The 21,661-nt window shown below is 48.7% G+C and overlaps 1 protein-coding gene across 3 annotated transcripts in view; it reads right to left on the bottom strand.

Moving 5' to 3' along the window:
- The window catches only part of CPAMD8 (C3 and PZP like alpha-2-macroglobulin domain containing 8), a 169,754-nt gene extending 157,864 nt beyond the window's left edge, over positions 1-11,890 (bottom strand). For 2 of the 3 annotated variants that reach the window (XR_012896754.2, XM_075903346.2), the window contains exons 1-3: positions 11,489-11,890; positions 7,175-7,326; positions 4,791-4,813 (exon numbers count right to left, since the gene is read on the bottom strand). Coding sequence is in view for 2 of the 3 variants with exons in the window: in XM_075903346.2 (XP_075759461.2) it covers positions 4,791-4,813; positions 7,175-7,326; positions 11,489-11,571 (258 nt within the window). In the remaining variant the exon portion in view is untranslated. The remainder of the gene's footprint in view (positions 1-4,790; positions 4,814-7,174; positions 7,327-11,488) is intronic. The other variant, XM_075903344.2, reaches the window with a different exon arrangement.
- Positions 11,891-21,661: the final 9,771 nt, after the last annotated feature.

Here is a 21,661-nt window from a genome sequence, read left to right on the forward strand (position 1 = left end):
ATTATCTCTGAAGTATCTGACATTGGTCACTGTCACACACAGGATACAGGATTAGTCCATTGGTTTGACCCAATATGGCTATTCTTATGCCCCCACTCCAGAAGACAAAAGATCCTGACAGAGTGCCATCAAAATAGTTGGGCTTCTGTTAAAACAAAGCCTTGATTTACTTGTAAACAAATTATAACATTGTGGATGCAATGAAGGTATCCATGCCCTGTTATAGCAACGTATCATAGCTCTTCCTGAGACAGTAACGTGCTTACATTCACGTGCAGCACTGCATATGAGAAAGAAACTCCAAATCATAGAATCAAGCATAGAATCAATACTAGCACTGGAAGGGACCTAGAGAGGTCATCGAGTCCAGTCCCCTGCCCTCATGGCAGGACCAAATACTGTCTAGACCAGGGGTTCCCAAACTTTTTGACATGGGGACCAGTAAATCCATTCACAAGCTTTTGGAGGACTGGTAGCATTCATTTGCATATTTGCATATTCATTAAGCAAATGATGAATATTCAAATAAGTTGTTTCTGGTCCTCCCAAAGCCCCCAGTGCCAGCATTAGCAAAGCTTTTGATACAGTCACCCACAATATTCTTGCCAGCAAGTTAAGAGAATATGGATTGGATAAATGGACTGTAAGATGGATAGAAAGCTGGGTTTCCCAAACTTTTTACTTTAGTTGGAACCCATTTTTTTTCAGTACTGTTTTTTGCCGCCCAAAAATATAAATGCATATAAAAAAAGAATGAAAAATGAATACATTTTCAGTGTTTCGCCAGCTGCATCCTCCACCCAGCCTGGGCTAGGGCTTGGGGGACCTGGCGCCACATGAGCACTCCAGGAGGCAGGAGCAGGATCAGATTGGGGGTAGGGTAGGAGGGAGGGTGCAAGGAAGGGTAGGGTTGCCAGGTGTCCAGTTTTGTACTGGACAGTCCGGTATTTGAAGGTTTTGTCCGGGAAAGAAATTGAGAAATTACCAGACACATAAAATGCCTGGTATTTTCTAATTAGGTAAGTTTGATTATAATTAGGTGTATCAGTCCTTAGCTGCGAACTGCCTGGCTGGTAAATGTGCTCACGCTGCCTGAGTATGTCTACCTGCCAGGCAGTTTGCAACTACTCGAGGGAGGGTATGTGGGCGGGAGTGGAGGCAAAATGGAATCCCCAGCCAGACTCACTTGTCTGCAAGGGTCTGCATGTGCCCAGGTCAGTCCCGCTCCCCTCACCCCCCACTTCTCCTCCCGATCTCCCCAGTCCAGCCCTGCTGCCCCCATCCAGCCCTGCTTCCGGTGGCTGGTTCCCTCTCACCCCCACCAATCTCCCCCGGTCAGCCCCACCAATCTCCCCCGGTCAGCCCCGCTCCCCCGACGACCTTCCCCGACCAGCCCCACTGCCTCCGTCCAGCCCTGCTTCCGGCAGCTGGTTCTCCCATCCTCCTCCTCCTGATCTCCCCCGGCCAGCAGCCCCGACTCCTGTCCAGCCCTGGTTCCGCCGCCTGCCCTCCCCGATCTCCGCCGGACAGCCCCGCTACCCCAACCCTGCTTCTGCTGCCTGCCTGCCCGCCTCCTCCCCCCCCATCTCCGTGGGACAGCCCCGCTACCTCCAACTCTGCTTCCACTACCCGCCTGCCCAGATCTCCACAGGACAGCCCCGCTGCCCCCAATCCTGCTTCCCGGCGGCCGGTTCCCACCCCTCCCCCCTCCAAGCTCGCCTCGCTCGGCCCGGTATTTTTTTCCCGCAGCTCGGTACCAGGCCGAGGCCCATAGGTTAAGCCTATTGCTTCTTGTTCTATCCTCAGAGGCCAAGATGAACAAGTTTTCTCCCTCCTCCTTATGACACCCTTTTAGATACCTGAAAACGGCTCTCATGTTCCCCCTCAGTCTTCTCTCTTCCAAACTAAACTAACCCAATTCCTTCAGCCTTCCCTCATAGGTCATGTTCTCTAGACCTTTAATCATTCTTGTTACTCTTCTCTGGACCCTCTCCAATTTCTCCACATACTTCTTGAAATGCGGTGCCCAGAACTGGACATAATACTCCAACTGAGACCTAACCAGCGCAGAGTAGAGCGGAAGAATGACTTCTCGTGTCTTGCTCACAACACACCTCTTAATGCATCCCAGAATCACGTTTGCAACAGCATCACACTGCTGACTTATATTCAGCTTGTGGTCCACTATAACCCCTAGATCCCTTTCTGCCATACTCCTTCCCAGACAGTCGCTTCCCATTCTGTATGCGTGAAACTGATTGTTCCTTCCTAAGTGGAGCACTTTGCATTTGTCTTTATTAAACTTCATCCTGTTTACCTCAGACCATTTCTCCAAGTTGTCCAGATCATTTTGAATTATGACCCTATCCTCCAGATTAATCGCAACCCTCCCACCTTGGTATCACCTACAAATGTAATAAGCGTATTTTCTATGCCAATATCTAAATCATTGATGAAGATCTTGAACAGAGCCGGTCCCAAAACAGACCCCTGCGGAACCCCACTTTCTAGCAGGATAGTGAACCGTTAATAACTACTCTCTGAGTATGGTTATCCAGCCAGTTATGCACCCACCTTATAGTAGCCTCATCTAAGTTGTGCTGAACCGCAACAAAAACTATCAAAGTTCACAAATAATATTACGAAAAACTTAATAACAATAGGATAGTTAAGCTCTGGAACAGGCTTCCAAGAGAGTTTTGGAATGCCTCTCACTAGGGCTTTTTCAGGACAGGCTGGACAAACTCTTGTAGGGGTAATATAAGCATAGTTTGGTCCTGCCACAGTGTTGGGGGCTGGACTAGATGATCGCTCTAGGTCCCTTCCAATTCTACAGTTCTGTTATACTATTAATACTTAAAGATTATGTGGATTTATTCTGATCTGGATCACACAGTTACAGTGATTAATCCAATGAATTATCAAGATCCTCACAGCCCCACAAACTTCTTAAAAGTGACGTATTGCAAGTATTCCAGAAACACATCACATTTCAGCAAGGCCATATCTACATTAGGAAATTATTCTGAAATGACTAAATTTGATTTATGAACTCCCAATTTAACAAATTCGAACTTGTGTGTCCTCACTATGGGGAAGCATCAAAATTAGTATGAAGCAGGCTCCGTTAATGTGGACATGCTACCTCAGACTTAGAGTCCCAGGAAGCACTGGGGAGCTGTGGGAGGCTTCCTGGAGGCAAAACAGTTTGAATTAGCAGCACCAGCATGTTCATGCTAACATTATTTCAGACTTGCAAGTTTAGAATTAGCATTATTCCTCATGAAAAGCAGCACTACAGAGTTCAAATTCCATGACCCCTTATTCCGGAATAACGGGCTTGGTAGTGTGGACGCACTGCTTACTAATTTGAATATAGGGGGTTATTTCAGATTGAGGTCCTAGTGTAGACCAGGTGTAACTGTAAGATTTGTTCTCCTCCCTCCATCTCCCATTAGATATAATGACCCCGAAGCAAGCCCTATTTTAAATAATTAGATCCAATATGTTAATACATGATTTTGTCTTTCATTCCTGTTCTAGTTGCCACAGCTGCAGCAATCAACATTCATAGAAAATCACAATCACTTTATATAACAAAACAGCGTATTTAAACACCACTTATGGAACCAAAGATTTTAGTGGCACTTAAAAGTATATGGCATGGCTGTATTTAATTTATATCCAATATTTCTGAAGTCTGGAAAATACAAACAAACCTGATATCAGCATGCAAAGTGGGTATAAAATCACTACCTTAATGCAAGTAAGTGGTGAAGTCTAATTTGGAAGCATTTAATGTTCATTTGGTAAAGAGTTAAATGATTTATACGATGCAAAGCCAGGGGATATCAGCCCCAGGATTTCCTGACTGTGTAGAAGACAGATTTAAATACTAACATCCTAGACATTTGAAGCTCAGGTGTTACTCCATTTCTTTAAAACTCATTTGATCTCCTTAGATAGGTTCACAGTGATTTTTATTTTGTTTTTTTATTTGTTTTCTCCTAGGGTGAATTTAAATTAACCACTATTTAGTTGGGGATGATCCTGCTTCAAGCAGGGGGATTGAATTAGATGACTTCCTGAGGTCTCTTCCAACCGTAATGATTCTATGATTAAAAGCTTCAGAGGGGGAGCGGAGTTAGTCTGTAACTGAAAAAACTTAACACACAACAAATGGTCTATTAGCACCTTAAATACTAACAAAACACGTAGATGGTATCACGAACTTTCTTGGGTACAACCCACTATTCGTCGATTCAATGATGATTATACTTCGCTATGGATTCCCCTGGGCCATAAAAATAACTTCTTCATGTTTCTAGTTCAACCAAAGTTAATATGGTTGCATTTTATTCACTCCCTGTTTGCAGAATTATCGATGCCAAAAGCGTAAATTTGCAAGAATCTGAAGAGCCTATGTAGCAACATAAAATCAATAGGAACATGCTATTACTGCAATGATTTCCAGTTGATATCCAGTACTTTATTGCCATATTTTGAGAATTTTTGTGTACATCTAGTATTCCTTGACAGTTATATATCCCACACAGCACCACAACTATAAAATAACCTAGTCATTAATTTGCTATTGTTATTTGTTAACTCATATAAATTGCCCGACTCTTGCATATATTATTCATATGAAACATAATCCTTAAAATTGCACAAATCAGGATTATTAATTCAGCCCAAAATTTATTCTAATTTTCTTGGTAGTGGATTATATGGTAGTCATAAAATATTCTCTCCCCCCAAACGCTGTATGAATAATACTTGACACTCACCTTAAGCTTGATTGTCCCTTTATCTAAAAGAGAAAAAGAGAGCTTATGTTATTCTCTCTGATTTAAAGAACTTACTTCTAAAACAAGTAGAGCTCAGAGAAGGAAACCATCATGATGCCTCCAGCTGACGAGTCCCTGGATTATGGTTTGATTTAGGTGACATAATTTACGTGGATAATTTTCTCTGCACTGTGCAAAGCCATGGGTATGCGGGAAGGAAACCACAGAAAGTAGAGTGATTCAGTATAAACTTGTCCTGATTGGGTATGTTAATTCATAAAAAATTTTCAAAGTAAATTGCAAAGTGCTCAATGATTAGAGTATGCAACTAAGGTTGGAATTGGCCACATAACCGTGTGGATAACTGTTCTCAAAGTAGGTATCTGGAGGGCAAAACAAGTGGGTTCTACAGGGATCAGTTTTGGGACTGGTTCTGTTCAATATTTTCATCAATGATTTACATAATGGCATAGAGAATATGCTTATAAAGTTTTTGGATGATACCAAGCTGAGAGGGGTTGCACGTGTTTTGGAGGATAGGGTTATAATTCAAAATGGACAACCTGGAGAAACAGTCTGAGGCAAATAGGATGAAATTCATTAAAGACAAATGCAAAGTACTCCACTTAGGCTGTGTCCAGACTCAAGGTTTTTTTTGAAAAAAGTAGCCTTTTTCGAAAAAAACTTCACCTGCATCTAGACTACAGACGCGTTCTTTTGAAATTAAATCGAAAGAACGCGGCTTTTCTTTCGACGGTGGAAAACCTCATTTCACGAGGAAGAACGCCTTTTTTCGAAAGTGCTCTTTCGAAAAAAGGCGTTCTTGAATGCAAACAGGGCTTTTTCGAAAGAGAGCATCCAGACTGCCTGGGTGCTCTCTTTCGAAAAAGTGGCTTGCTTTTTCGAAAGTACTGCTTGCAGTCTAGACGCTCTTTTTCGAAAGAAGCTTTTTCGGAAGTATCTTTCGAAAAAGCCTCTTTTGAAAGAGGCTTGCAGTCTAGACGTAGCCTTAGGGAGGAACAATCAGTTTCAACATACAAAATGGGAAGGAGTACTGCAGAAAGGAGTATGGCAGAAAGGAGACTGTCTAGGAAGGAGTAGTGCAGAAAGAGATCTAAGAGTCATAGTGGTCCACAAGTCAACAAGGTGACACTGTTTCAAAAAAAAAAGCAAACATGATTCTGGGATGCATTAACAGGAGTGTTGTGAGCAAGCACAGGAAATAATGTTTCCACTCCATTCTGTGCCTCGCTGGAGTACCGTGTCCAGTTCTGAGCACCACATTTCAGGAAAGATATAAAGAAATTGAAGGAGGTCCAGAGAAGAGCAACAAAAATGATTAAAGGTCTAGAAAATGTAACCAAAGAGGGAAAACTGAAAGAATTGGATTTGTATAGTTTAGAAAAGAGAAGACTGAGAGGGGACGTAATATGAGCTTTCAATGGTATTATACGAAGGAGGGAGAAAAATACTCTCAACTTCTGATGATAGGACAAGAAGCAATGAACTTAACTTATAGCAAGTGAGATTTAGGTTGGACATTAGGAAATCTCCATCACTGAAAATATTTAAGAGCAGGTTATATAAACACCTGTCAAGGATGATGTAGATGGTGCTTGGTCCAGCCATGAGTGCAGGGGACTGGACTTGATGACCTCTTGCAGTTCGTAGTATTCTATGGGTATGTCTAGACTACATGACTCCGTGCTGTGCTGATCAGCTGTTTGGCAGCACAGCGGGGCAGTCTGGAAGCGCCACGGTCGACAAGGGAAGCCTTTGTCGACCGCTCTGGTAAGCCTCATTTCACGAGGCATCCCGGAACGGTCAACAAAGGCTTCCCTTGTCGACCGCGGCGCTTCCAGACTGCCCCGCTGTGCCACTGTGCCACCAAACAGCTGATTGGCCCAGCGTGGCAGCCATTTTGATGTAAATGAAGCAGCGATTATTTAAATCACCACTTCATTTTCCTGTGTCTAGTAAACTCATCTACATGGCTCCGTTGACGGAGCCATGTAATCTAGACATACCCTGTGATTCTATGATTTTTCCTCTAATTCAACCTTACTTTTTAATCCCATATACAATACCAATGGAAATCTAGATGTCAATGGAGACCACTTGAATACTAATGCATCACATCTAAGCTCTCCATATATCTCAGTGTTTCAAAGACATCAGTGTTGAGCACTTTAGACCCCACAAACCAGAGCCACGCCAATGTAATCAAAGCTGGGAACATTCTACACCAATATATGGTTTACAAATTATTATGGTTCTAGCTTCAAAGTGATCAGAAATCATTCTCTAAAAGATGTTGAAGAGCTCCCCACAGCCTTTTGGCTTGTACACTACCTCTTGCTCAGTTTCCTATAAATGAAACTTACTCAGAACTGCTCCATGGCCTCGTGCCACTGTTTCTCCTTTGACCACTAGTTGAATCTGAACTGTTGTTTCCTTGATTGAGTTAAAGATGGTCACGCTGATAGCTTCCTCTATGCCTGATCGGAAAACAGAAGGTGCTGCTATCAAATAGCCCCTGGAAAATAAGGTTAGAAGTGGATAGTCAATGAAAACAGCAGCAAATTGTGAGGTGATCAAGGTGCCAAACACCATGAAACTATTTAAAATATTGTCATAAAGAAAAGAGCAAAATACTCTGTAACACAGTCTTCTACAGCAGGAGTGGGAAATAATTTTTGCAACATTTTTAAAGTAGCCCCAGGCCAGCCCAGAAGGGGCGGGGCCTAAATGGGAAGGGGCAGGGCTACCCCACCCCCAGACCAATCAGGGCCTGTGGGAGGGGGAGCGCGGGAAGCCTCTTCCTGCCCTGCAAGGAGCACATGGCACTTTGAAGTCTCTTCCGCTCTCCCCCCACCCTGTGAGCAGCGCACTGAGCTTCAAAGCGCCACATGCTCCTGGCAGCGCAGGAGGAGGCTTCGCATGCTCCCCTACCCTCAGGCCAATTAAAGCCTGGGGGTGGGAGAGTGCGCTAAGCCTTCTCCGCACTGCCCCTACCCTGCGAGCAGCGTACGGCACTTTGAATCACCGCACGCTGCTCGCAGGGGCTCCCCCACCCCCAGACTCTAATTGGCCTTGGGGCAGGGGAGCAGCAAGGCCTCCGTGGGCCGGATCCACTCACTTGGCTGGCCGGATCCAGCCCGTGAAGGCCCTTTTGCTCACCCCTGTTCTAGAATCTGCCCCCAGGATGGCCACATTGGCAACATGCCAGGAGCCTGGGATACATCCTAATATGCACAAAATTGAGCAGATTGCAATGTGGCATTTTTCACTGTCTTCATCTCCTTACAAAAATGACTTTAATGTACCATCTTGATCCAATGAAGACAAGTGGGCCATCACCACAGGAGTTTTGTAATCTCTGAAAATCAAGTCTTCATATTTATAAAGTGGACAGCTTCTAGCTAATCTGTAGAACAGTTTTATATGTTCACGTTTTGAGCACCATTTCCCTTGGACCTCACTAATAATCAAGATAGCAGCTCCTGATAAGTATACATTAATGCCATTTGCAAAGAGATCCTGTGAAGTTACAGTTTACAACAGTATACTACGCAAAGAATTCCACATGATAAGCACCAATAGAACAAATAAAGCAACAAGCATTAACTGTATATTGCAGCAACAATTTACAGGAAATGTGACTAGATCTTTGATGGTCATATATAATGCTAAGTAGCTACAAAAATAAATCTTGTACTAATTAGACTTTATAGTAATTTGAAACCAGCACTAAGCTCAATTATTTTATATCACAACTGTTTCTCAACTGTACATTATTAAATATATTCACATTTATAGAATTGTAGTCATGTTGCCATGAATAAGTCTGAATTACTGAAACAATTCAACTACAATGCAGTAGTACTGACATCCTAATTATACATACTAACATACACAATTAAATATTGTCAGTCATATATTAAAAGGCTGATGGATACTGAAGAATTCAGTGACACCAATCAGAACCACTCCAAATTAGCATTATATATGATGCACTGTTTTGAAGCACTTTAAACCAAAATTTTAAAAATGGCTAATTACAGTATTTTGTGTGCCAAAGTTGGCACACCTTGGAAAAACCTGGTTTTCAGAGCTTTCTGAAAGTCAGATTCAACTGAAGTATATTAAATTGGGCACTGACAAAATTAAGACTAGGGATGTAAAATTTCAATTAATTGGCTAATCAAATAGCCAGTGCAATTTGCATCAACTATTCGATTAGTTGATAAGGGCGCCTCCAGCCTACAGCTACACTTCAAAAGCAAAAGCACTACACTGTACTCCCCGTGGCCCTGTACTCCCCGTGGCATTTCAAAATGGCAGTGCTGCATGGACCCCAGACTCCCAACTGCCCTCGGGCTGCACTTGGGGTTTCAAAGTGGCAGATCCTGTGCTCCACACGGTGCTGCCACTTGGAGCCAGGGGTCTGGGCCTGGGCTCCACGCAGCACTGCTGTTTTGAAGCACCCCCTCCAGTCTCCCCCTTTCCCTCCACACACACCCCTTACTGCCGCTTTCTGATAGAGGAAGAGGGGGAGAGGAGGGGAGGAAAGCGACTAGTCGTTCATATCCCTGAGACATCTAAAATCCATCAGTCATTTCTAAAAACTTTGGCCTTAATTTCTCCCCTTGACCCCTTCCCCTCATCACTACCACTTTGAAAGAGTAAGAAGAGGTTATTGGTATAAGTTTAGAAATGGGAATCATAAGCTCTGAGTTCACATTCCCAGTCACTCAATTTTTGTTAAAATGGTTCCATTTTGAAAAATGTGTAATCAGTTTCTATTTTGTTTTTAAATCACAGCTTTAGAAGAAATATTCGAAAGGGCCCATTTTCACTTTTAAAACTGCCCTGAAAAACTTCACAACCATACATCATAAAATTTTGTGTACAGTTTTGATGGGAACTCTTATGATCTTCCCATACTGAATGGCACTGTGCCATAAATTTATAGACTGTGTGTACTAAAGTCTCTTCTATTACAGTATCCGATGTCTTTGGTGTATGATACCGTAAGCAATCTATTTATATCCTCTATGACATCATACATCTTTTTGCTTCTTTTCCTTTCAAATGGCATTTTTTATAAGATAATTTTTCATGTCACACACTTTAAAACATATTTCAGCCACTTCCCTCACTATGGTTCCAGCAGTTGGGTCACTTTAGTACATGATTAATTATCACTCCGGGATGAGGTTGATGGTGTTTTACAGCCCCCAAGTCACCTTTTAGCAAATTCCAACCCAGTGTTTCTCTCTCAGCAGGCCTCGTTGCCATAGAGATCCCATTACACCAAACATGAGTTCAGCTCTCTATGGCAGTTCAGTCAGACTGTACTGGATATTTAGAACTTAAAGAATTTGAGAATAAACATCTTGTGGCTGCAGGTTTAAAAATACACCGGATTGCTACCTAATCTGCATATCCTAGGTAAGAAAAACATGACCAATCTATTTGGAGGAGGGAGAGAAAGATTCATTTGCATGCAGTACTAAATGATTACTTTTAAAACTTTTATTGGATCAACTTATGTTGGGGAGAGTAGCTGTTCTAATAAAATATATTGCCTCTCCCTCACATCACCTTGCCTTTCTAATATCCTGGGACCAACAAGGCTACAAAAACACTGCTTACTTTTGAACTGTCACATAAAGCATTGACCTGCAGTAATATATATAAAGCATATGTATCCACATCATTTAAAATATTTTAACATTTTTTCTGGAATATCAGCTTGTTGATGTGGTCTCTTTAAATAAAGTAATTTAGTAGTGTTGTACTTGAAAATTAAATGTTTAGGTTGGATACTTCTGATGGTAACTTGACAGATTCTGCAAGAAATTTTGACTAACAGCTCTGCCAGGTTACACTAAATCTTGGCAGGAATTGGCAGGATGTGAAATATTTTCTAGTTAGCAAGACAAAATAGCAAGTCTTCATGGCTTCTAGTTAAAGCAACTATTCAGTGTGGACTATTTACAAACCAAAGTAATAAAACAAAGCAAACCTCAGTAAAAATTAAACTAAACCAAAATGATGCACAGGAACTGTGTACTCAGTTTCTATAAAACAGATTAGAAGTTTTTCACAGAAATTAAAAACAAACAAAAACCTCAGATGATTTTCCACTCAAGCGAGTTTCACATGTTTTTTTCCAGTAAACACACCTCTTTCCAGGACGACTAACAGTTCCTCTATTACCAATAACTGGTGGGTAGATCACAGCTCATATTTAACATTCCATCTTCATACTGCTGCACTGAACACAAAATACCCTGCAACTCTGCGTTCAAGACGTTCAAACAAACAGTGCCCGCCCCTCCAGAGTTTGGATTTCTTCAGAGACAGTTCAAATGCATTTGCTTCCTCCACCTATTCCCCCAGTTCGCGACCCCGGCCGAGGTTACTGGGGAGAGGATTTGGCATGCTTTGTTAGGGTTATTAGCCATTCCCGCTCCTCGCACGGGTTAAGGTTTCTTCCTCTACATACCTCCCCTCCTTACCTGCAGGTCTGCTCCGTGCTGGGCAATGGGCGGAGGCGCTGTGGCTAGAGAAAGGGGTGGCACTGCCTTAAGTACCCAGTGGGTCCCCCCCGGTAGGAAGAGATGCCCCGGGGCCAGGCTCTCGAGCCGGTGACCCGGCCGTGTTAGGGGTGGTGGCCGGTAGGTACTTACTGGCTCTGCGGGGGGTGAGCCCCGCATAAGCTGCCGAGGGACAGGAGGAGCCACCAGGCGCAGCCAGACGTCTTGGGGGGCATGGCGCTCCGGGGAGCGGCGCCTTCCCCCAGGGCTGCGCGCTCCGGAGCCTCGGGCCACGGGACGCTCCCTGGCGTCCTTTGTTCCGGAGAGTGCAGGCTCGGCTCCCGGTCTCGGTTCCCCGGTGCCTCTGGCCGCCGCCCCTGGCTCCCCCCGCCGCGTCCCCGCCCCCGGGCCGCCCCTCCTGGCCCCGTTGCCCGCTCGGCTCCGGCTCTTTGTCTGCGGCTCCCCGCCTGCTACGGACAGCGACAGCAGAGACTGGCGGCGGGGCCGGGACCCCCGCGCCTCCCTCTCCCGGCCCCTGGGGCAGGAGCGTCGGAACCCCGCCCTGCCCAGACCCGGCCTCTGCGAGCCGAGACCCGCCTGGGCACGGACCCCGCGCACCGCCCTCCTGGCCCCGAGACACCCCTCGGCTCTCCCGCCCTTGCCCCCCGTCACTCCCAGGTGCGCTCTGGAGCCCCACCCCGCCCGCGTTAACTCCGCGTTAACTCCTCTGCCTGTCAGCCTGCACCCTCCTCAGCCTCACCCTCACCCCCAGGCACGGGGCTCAGCGTTAGAACCCCCACCCCTCCACCCCTCAGCCCTGGCCCCTTAGCTCTAGAGCCCTCACCTCAGCTCTGACCCATCATCTCCAGAGCTCTCACCCCAGTCATCTCCTCAGCTCTCCTGCCCTCACCCCTAGTCATCCCTGCCTCACCTCAGCCATCCCCCCAGGCTCCAGATCCTTCACCTCTCAGTTACCCTGCCTCACCTCAGCCATCCCCCCAGGCTCCAGATCCTTCACCTCTCAGTTACCCTGCCTCACCTCAGCCACCCCCTACGCTCCAGATCCTTCACCTCTCAGTTACCCTGCCTCACCTCAGCCATCTCCCCAGGCTCCAGATCCTTCACCTCTCAGTTACCCTGCCTCACCTCAGCCATCCCCCCAGGCTCCAGATCCTTCACCTCTCAGTTACCCTGCCTCACCTCAGCCACCCCCAGGCTCCAGATCCTTCACCTCTCAGTTACCCTGCCTCACCTCAGCCATCCCCCCAGGCTCCAGATCCTTCACCTCTCAGTTACCCTGCCTCACCTCAGCCATCCCCCCAGGCTCCAGATCCTTCACCTCTCAGTTACCCTGCCTCACCTCAGCCATCCCCCCAGGCTCCAGATCCTTCACCTCTCAGTTACCCTGCCTCACCTCAGCCACCCCCTACGCTCCAGATCCTTCACCTCTCAGTTACCCTGCCTCACCTCAGCCATCCCCCCAGGCTCCAGATCCTTCACCTCTCAGTTACCCTGCCTCACCTCAGCCCTCCCCCCAGGCTCCAGATCCTTCACCTCTCAGTTACCCTGCCTCACCTCAGCCACCCCCTACGCTCCAGATCCTTCACCTCTCAGTTACCCTGCCTCACCTCAGCCATCTCCCCAGGCTCCAGATCCTTCACCTCTCAGTTACCCTGCCTCACCTCAGCCATCCCCCCAGGCTCCAGATCCTTCACCTCTCAGTTACCCTGCCTCACCTCAGCCACCCCCCAGGCTCCAGATCCTTCACCTCTCAGGGTATGTCTACACTAGAAAGTTAGTTCGAACTAACGGACGTTAGTTCGAACTAACTTTCCTATGCGCTACACTAGCGCTCCGCTAGTTCGAATTTGAATCGAACTAGCGGAGCGCTTAGTTCGAACTAGGAAAACCTCATTTTACGAGGACTAACGCCTAGTTCGAACTAGCTAGTTCGAACTAAGGGCTGTGTAGCCCTTTAGTTCGAACTAGTGGGAGGCTAGCCCTCCCCAGGTTTCCCTGGTGGCCACTCTGGCCAACACCAGGGAAACTCTATGCCCCCCTCCCGGCCCCGGACCCCTTAAAGGGGCACGGGCTGGCTACGGTGCCCGTGCCAGGTGCAAGCCTGCCAGCACCCAGCTAGCAGACCCTGCACCTGGCACGGCACAGAGCCACCCACCCGATGCCCCCCAGCCCACCCCCTCTTGCCGGGACCAGGCTGGCGGCTCCCGGGAGCTTGCCCTGGACCGCAAGAGGCGGGCACCTTCATGGGCTAGTGCGGACATCGTGGACCTCGTCCACGATCTCCGCACTAGGCACAGGAAAGTGGCCGTCTAGGGCAGGAGAGCTGCCAGCCTGGCCACCCAGGACCAGGTGTGCATGAAAATCAAGGGGGTCCACTGAGACCCCCGACACTGAGCCCTGAGCTTACAATGGCCGTACTGGGTCAGACCAAAGGTCCATCTAGCCCAGTAGCCTGTCTGCCAACAGCGGCCAACCCTAGGGACCCTGGAGGGGATGGACCGAAGATAATGACCAAGCCATTTGTCTCGTGCCATCCCTCTCCAGCCTTCCACAAACTTTGGGCAGGGACACCACTCCTACCCTCTGGCTAATAGGACTCCATGGACCCAACCTCCATCACTTTATCTCACTTCCCTTTAAACTCTGTTCTAGTTGTAGCCTTCACAGCCTCCTGCAGCAAGGAGTTCCACAGGTTAACTATTTGCTTTGTCAAGAACAACAACTTTCTCTTACTAGTTTCAAGCCTGCTACCCATTCCTTTCCTTTGGTGTCCTCTAGTCCTTCTTTATGGGAACTCAGGAAGAACTTTTCTGAATGCACCCTCTCCACCCAACCCCTGCTTTTAGAGACCTCTATCCTGTCCCCACTCCGTCTCCTCTTTTCTAAGCTGAACAGTCCCAGTCTCTGTAGCCTTTCTTCATCTGGGACCTGTTCCCAACCCCTGATCATGTTAGTTGCCCTCCCCTCTCCCAGCCTTTCTCTTCCGCTCTCCCACCTCCTTTTCCCAGTGTCCCCCAGTTTTTTTCAATAAAGACAGAGTCAATGTTGGAAGAAACGTTATCTTTATTTTGTACATCAATAAGAAGAGGGGCTAGGGAAGGGCAAGTGGAAGGAGGTGAGGGAGGAATGGGGTACGAGCCCCCGATGGGGAGGACTGGGCTGGCTCTGCGGGCTTCTGGGGGTGGAAGCTCTCCTGCAGCCCCCCAATTACTCCCTCTCCCCAGATGGCAGCCTGCGGCAAGTGCAGCCGGGCTGATGGCCGAGTGGTGTGATGTGCCCAGTGTGGGCACTCAGGGCACTCCAAGCCAGAACTTCTTTGGAAGCGGGGCACCCCTTAGAACTGTGTGTCCGGGGTGGGGGTCGGGACCCTTTAAGCGCAGCCCTCGGCTAGCCTGAGAGAGCATCTCCATGCTCTAAGTCCTCCTTTTATGCCCTGCCGGCACTGCTTCCGGCCATCCTTAAGCCCTGTTCAGAGTCCACTCAATGTGGACTTACTAGTTCGAACTAGCAAAACGCTAGTTCGAACTAGTTTTTAGTTCTAGACGCGTTAGTTCGAACTAGCTTAGTTCGAATTAACTAATTCGAACTAAGTTAGTTCGAACTAGCGCTGTAGTGTAGACGTACCCTCAGTTACCCTGCCTCACCTCAGCCATCCCCCCAGGCTCCAGATCCTTCACCTCTCAGTTACCCTGCCTCACCTCAGCCACCCCCAGGCTCCAGATCCTTCACCTCTCAGTTACCCTGCCTCACCTCAGCCATCCCCCCAGGCTCCAGATCCTTCACCTCTCAGTTACCCTGCCTCACCTCAGCCACCCCCTACGCTCCAGATCCTTCACCTCTCAGTTACCCTGCCTCACCTCAGCCACCCCCTACGCTCCAGATCCTTCACCTCTCAGTTACCCTGCCTCACCTCAGCCACCCCCTACGCTCCAGATCCTTCACCTCTCAGTTACCCTGCCTCACCTCAGCCATCCCCCCAGGCTCCAGATCCTTCACCTCTCAGTTACCCTGCCTCACCTCAGCCATCCCCCCAGGCTCCAGATCCTTCACCTCTCAGTTACCCTGCCTCACCTCAGCCATCCCCCCAGGCTCCAGATCCTTCACCTCTCAGTTACCCTGCCTCACCTCAGCCACCCCCTACGCTCCAGATCCTTCACCTCTCAGTTACCCTGTCTCACCTCAGCCATCCCCCCAGGCTCTAGATCCTTCACCTCTCAGTTACCCTGTCTCACCTCAGCCATCCCCCCAGGCTCTAGATCCTTCACCTCTCAGTTACCCTGCCTCACCTCAGCCACCCCCTACGCTCCAGATCCTTCACCTCTCAGTTACCCTGCCTCACCTCAGCCACCCCCTACGCTCCAGATCCTTCACCTCGCAGGGTATGTCTACACTACCCCGCTAGTTCGAACTAGCGGGGTAATGTATGCATACCGCACTTGCTAATGAAGCCCGGGATTTGAATTTCCCGGGCTTCATTAGCATAAGCGGGGAGCCGCCATTTTTAAATCCCCGCTGCTTCGAACCCCGTGTAGCGCGGCTACACGGGGCTCGAACTAGGTAGTTCGGACTAGGGTGCCTATTCCGAACTACCGGTACACCTCGTTTCACGAGGAGTACCGGTAGTTCGGAATAGGACCCTAGTCCGAACTACCTAGTTCGAGCCCCGTGTAGCCGCGCTACACGGGGTTCGAAGCAGCGGGGATTTAAAAATGGCGGCTCCCCGCTTATGCTAATGAAGCCCGGGAAATTCAAATCCCGGGCTTCATTAGCAAGTGCGGTATGCATACATTACCCCGCTAGTTCGAACTAGCGGGGTAGTGTAGACATACCCTCAGTTACCCTGTCTCACCTCAGCCATCCCCCCAGGCTCTAGATCCTTCACCTCTCAGTTACCCTGCCTCACCTCAGCCACCCCCTACGCTCCAGATCCTTCACCTCTCAGTTACCCTGCCTCACCTCAGCCATCCCCCCAGGCTCCAGATCCTTCACCTCTCAGTTACCCTGCCTCACCTCAGCCATCCCCCCAGGCTCCAGATCCTTCACCTCTCAGTTACCCTGCCTCACCTCAGCCATCCCCCCAGGCTCCAGATCCTTCACCTCTCAGTTACCCTGCCTCACCTCAGCCACCCCCTACGCTCCAGATCCTTCACCTCTCAGTTACCCTGTCTCACCTCAGCCATCCCCCCAGGCTCTAGATCCTTCACCTCTCAGTTACCCTGTCTCACCTCAGCCATCCCCCCAGGCTCTAGATCCTTCACCTCTCAGTTACCCTGCCTCACCTCAGCCACCCCCTACGCTCCAGATCCTTCACCTCTCAGTTACCCTGCCTCACCTCAGCCACCCCCTACGCTCCAGATCCTTCACCTCGCAGGGTATGTCTACACTACCCCGCTAGTTCGAACTAGCGGGGTAATGTATGCATACCGCACTTGCTAATGAAGCCCGGGATTTGAATTTCCCGGGCTTCATTAGCATAAGCGGGGAGCCGCCATTTTTAAATCCCCGCTGCTTCGAACCCCGTGTAGCGCGGCTACACGGGGCTCGAACTAGGTAGTTCGGACTAGGGTGCCTATTCCGAACTACCGGTACACCTCGTTTCACGAGGAGTACCGGTAGTTCGGAATAGGACCCTAGTCCGAACTACCTAGTTCGAGCCCCGTGTAGCCGCGCTACACGGGGTTCGAAGCAGCGGGGATTTAAAAATGGCGGCTCCCCGCTTATGCTAATGAAGCCCGGGAAATTCAAATCCCGGGCTTCATTAGCAAGTGCGGTATGCATACATTACCCCGCTAGTTCGAACTAGCGGGGTAGTGTAGACATACCCTCAGTTACCCTGTCTCACCTCAGCCATCCCCCCAGGCTCTAGATCCTTCACCTCTCAGTTACCCTGCCTCACCTCAGCCATTCCCCCAGGCTCCAGATCCTTCACCTCTCAGTTACCCTGCCTCACCTCAGCCATCCCCTACGCTCCAGATCCTTCACCTCTCAGTTACCCTGCCTCACCTCAGCCATCCCCCCAGGCTCCAGATCCTTCACCTCTCAGTTACCCTGCCTCACCTCAGCCACCCCCTACGCTCCAGATCCTTCACCTCTCAGTTACCCTGCCTCACCTCAGCCACCCCCTACGCTCCAGATCCTTCACCTCTCAGTTACCCTGCCTCACCTCAGCCACCCCCTACGCTCCAGATCCTTCACCTCTCAGTTACCCTGCCTCACCTCAGCCACCCCCTACGCTCCAGATCCTTCACCTCTCAGTTACCCTGCCTCACCTCAGCCATCCCCCCAGGCTCCAGATCCTTCACCTCTCAGTTACCCTGCCTCACCTCAGCCACCCCCTACGCTCCAGATCCTTCACCTCTCAGTTACCCTGCCTCACCTCAGCCACCCCCTACGCTCCAGATCCTTCACCTCTCAGTTACCCTGCCTCACCTCAGCCACCCCCTACGCTCCAGATCCTTCACCTCTCAGTTACCCTGTCTCACCTCAGCCATCCCCTACGCTCCAGATCCTTCACCTCTCAGTTACCCTGCCTCACCTCAGCCACCCCCTACGCTCCAGATCCTTCACCTCTCAGTTACCCTGCCTCACCTCAGCCACCCCCTACGCTCCAGATCCTTCACCTCTCAGTTACCCTGCCTCACCTCAGCACTGACCTTTCAGCTGTAGTAGCCTCCCTCCCCCATCATTTTAGCTTAACTAAGCCCTAACGCCCAGTTAACTCTCAGCACTGACGCCCCACCCCATTCAGCCCGTTACACCTCCAGTAAGGACCCTGTATCAGCCATCTTCCTGGAACCCTCACATACACACCCCTAGGTTCTAACCTCCCACTCACTGGAACTTTTCCAGCCTGTTATCTCTCCTCACCCAATATTGGTCCACAACGGAAGGGAGTGTTTGAGTCACTAGGAGAATCCTGATTCCTTATGACTGGCTGACATCCCATCCCACTGCCCATCAATGTGCCAAGGTGTCACACCTATACCAAAAGAACTGCCAAAACTCCCATCCTTGCAGACCACCTGAAGCTCATCAATTCTAAGGCAAAGTCAAAGCTCAAATGACTTTTCTCTCCATTATCTAGTCCTAGCAACTGACACTGCACTTGGATAGGTCTCATTAACCTGGTTGTTCCTCTATAACAATGCTTAAAGAGACTCTCAGACCAGTACCAGGATTGATGCTATTTGATCTTTCTCCATCTGTAGGCCCTAAACCTAATCTATCCATTTCCATCCCTAGTTCCCTGCCAGTAGCTAAAGTAGCTGAGACAGGAGGGGGAGCTCCTGATGCACCTGCCATGTAGGAAAGGGAGCTGTGTGGGAGCACTGTTTAGCTAAGCAGGGAGAAGCCAGGGAACTCATATCTCAGTAAAAGTGGGAGTGCCATACTTCTCCCACAACTGCCTCTTTAGTTCTTGATTCTAGACTATCCTATGTCTTTCCATCCTTGGATCCTAGTATCTTTCCTACCTAACCCATCTCTAGGGCTATGTCTAGACTGGCCAGTTTTTCCCGAAAATCAGCCGCTTTTCCAGAAAAACTTGCCAGCTGTCTACACTGGCCGCTTGAATTTCTGCAAAAGCACTAACTTCCTACTGTAAGAAATCAGTGCTTCTTGCGGAAATACTATGCTGCTCCCATTCGGGCAAAAGTCCCTTTTGCGCAAAACTGAGATTTGTTTTCCACAAAAAAGCCCCGAACGCAAAAATGGCGATCGGGGCATTTTTGCAGAAAAGCGCGTCTAGATTGGCCATGGACGCTTTTCCACAAAAAGTGCTTTTGCGGAAAAGCGTCCATGCCAATCAAGACGCTCTGTTCCGAACACGCTTTTAATGGAAAACTTTTCCGTTAAAAGCATTTCCAGAAAATCATGCCAGTCTAGACGTAGCCTAGTAGTATTTGCTATTGCTCACTAGTCAATGCCCTTTTTTTTCAGTATTTACTCAATGTCAGTAGGTAAACTCTTTGGGGCAGAGACTGTTTTTTATGTACAGTATCAGAGCACACTGTCCACTCTAAAAACAAACTAATAGAATGTTCCTAATATTTTTTTAAATAGAAGTTATAAACAGTAGCTATTCCTCCAACTCTTCTGGAGAACGGGAGGAAAGGACAGAGCATCCATATCCAAGACACTGGAGGTATTCTAGGGTCATAAAATGAATGTCCTGGTCCCATGTAAACATCAGAAGCAAATGAGTGCTACAGTCCTAGTCAAGTCTGAATCAATTTGGCTAGAGACAATCTCCGTAGAATACGCATTCCAGGCAGGCCTGATGACAGTGGGGGAAAGGGGGCAATTGCACAGGGGCCTGGTATTTCAAAGGACTCAGGGCTCCCAGCTGCTGCTATTGCAGCAACAGCGGCAGCCAGAGCCCCAGGCCCCTTTGAATTGCCACTGAAGCACTGCTCTGCCACTCCCCAGGGTTTAGAGAGCTTGCGGGAGGGGGCCCTGCGCCATGCACTGGGCGGTGCTAAGGACTGACTGCCCTTGGCCCTGCCCTGTCTGCCCAAGGCTCCGCCCCTTCTGGGGCAGAGAGCCACCCCCTCCACACGTAGGCCCTAGGCCTGCTGTGACTGTTGGCTTCCAGGACAAATCACTTGGGCTGTGTCCAGACTCAGGGTTTTTTTCGGGAAAAGTAGCCTTTTTCCGAAAAAACTTCACCTGCGTCTAGACTGCAGCCGCGTTCTTTCGAAATTAAATCGAAAGAACGCGGCTTTTCTTTTGACGGCGGTAAACCTCATTTCACGAGGAAGAACGCCTTCTTTCGAAAGTGCTTCTTTCGAAAGAAGGCATTCTTCAATGTAAATAGGGCTTCTTCGAAAGAGAGCATCCAGACTCATTGGGTGCTTTCTTTCGAAAAAGCGGCTTGCTCTTTCGAAAGTTCCGCGTGCAGTCTAGACGCTCTCTTTCGAAAGAGGCTTGCAGTCTAGACATAGCCTTCAAGGCAGCACGAGCAAAATGCATCAGTTTCCAGAAAAAATGAATGAATGGCACAGGTGGTGTAGAATTGGTTTCCAAAATATTAACAGACGGGAAGACTCACGGAGACAGGTACATGGAGTTTACATGGCACCCAAATGGGTAGGAAGAGAGGCTTTTTCTCTTCCAGTTTTCAGTGACAGATTAAATCAATTGATTGAGAATGGGTAATATCAGTTTGATAAGAATTTTAATAATCTCTTTTCTAATGTTGACTAACCTGTTCATAAATTGAAGAAGGCAGATGCAGAGAAGTTGCCAGGGTTTCTTTAGGTGTCATTTTTCATTGACCTGGTGATCTTGCCATGCCTGTAGGGAAGAGAGCCAGAAAGAGAATGCTGCCTTGTGCTATTTTATGGGTCAGGGATATGGCTCAGTGCACAGGACCACATAGGGTATGAAAGAAGACAAGTCAGAGCAGGAGAACCCCAAAGTCTGGACTCAGATCACTTGCCAGAGCAAAAGGATTTGGCCTTGGCTGGAAGAGTTAAATTAAGTTAATGGAGATTGCCTATTTCCTAGAACTGCAAGGGACCTTGAAAGGGTGTTGAGTCCAGTTGCCTGCTTTCACAGCAGGACCAAATACCATCCCCGACACATTTTTGCCCCAAATGATCTCTGCAAGGATTGAACTCACAGCCCTGGATTTAGCAGGCCAATGCTCAAACCACTGAACTGTCCCTCCCCCCCTCATACTAGAAGACTGTGGCATGTCAAGGGTGGAGCAGATTTCCAAAAGAGATGGAGGAAAAAAAGGCGAGTAGACTTTAGAGCAGGGGTCAAAAGCAACCTATGGCTCACTTAGGACCCAAATATGGCTCACAGCTCAAGTTCACCCACCCCTACCCCCCAACAGAGAGCCCCCACTGGTGATCCAGTCTCATGCTTCTAGTTGGGGTCAGCACCAGCTTCCTGCAGGGGGCAGGGAAGCCTTGAGGCTCTGTGCCAAATCTGGCTTGTGGGGAAGCATGCGCGTGCTTCCTTAGCTACCCTACCTTTCCCAGTGCTCTGGGGAGGAGGGACGTGGGAGCTGTGCAGCCTCCCCTTGCTTGACGATCACCAGAGAGAGCACATGCAGCTGTACCAGTTGTGCTGGGGGTGCACAGTGAGCCTACATGTGCTGGGAGAGGGGGCGGGCATATAAAATGGTGGCAGAGGATCTGGATTTGGGGACGAGGAGCAGCTGGATTTCCTAAAGGAATGGCACGTCCCGGCTCCTGCCCTGAGACCTTGCTCCTGCCCGCTGGCCAGAGTGAGATGTCTCAGTTGGGGGCCACGTCAGTGAAGGTTGGAGGGTTTTTTTGGGGTGGGTCCACAACT

This window comes from Pelodiscus sinensis, chromosome 32 (genome assembly GCF_052426305.1).
Source record: "Pelodiscus sinensis isolate ZL-2025 chromosome 32, ASM5242630v1, whole genome shotgun sequence".
In the NCBI taxonomy this organism is placed as follows: Eukaryota; Metazoa; Chordata; order Testudines; family Trionychidae; genus Pelodiscus; species Pelodiscus sinensis.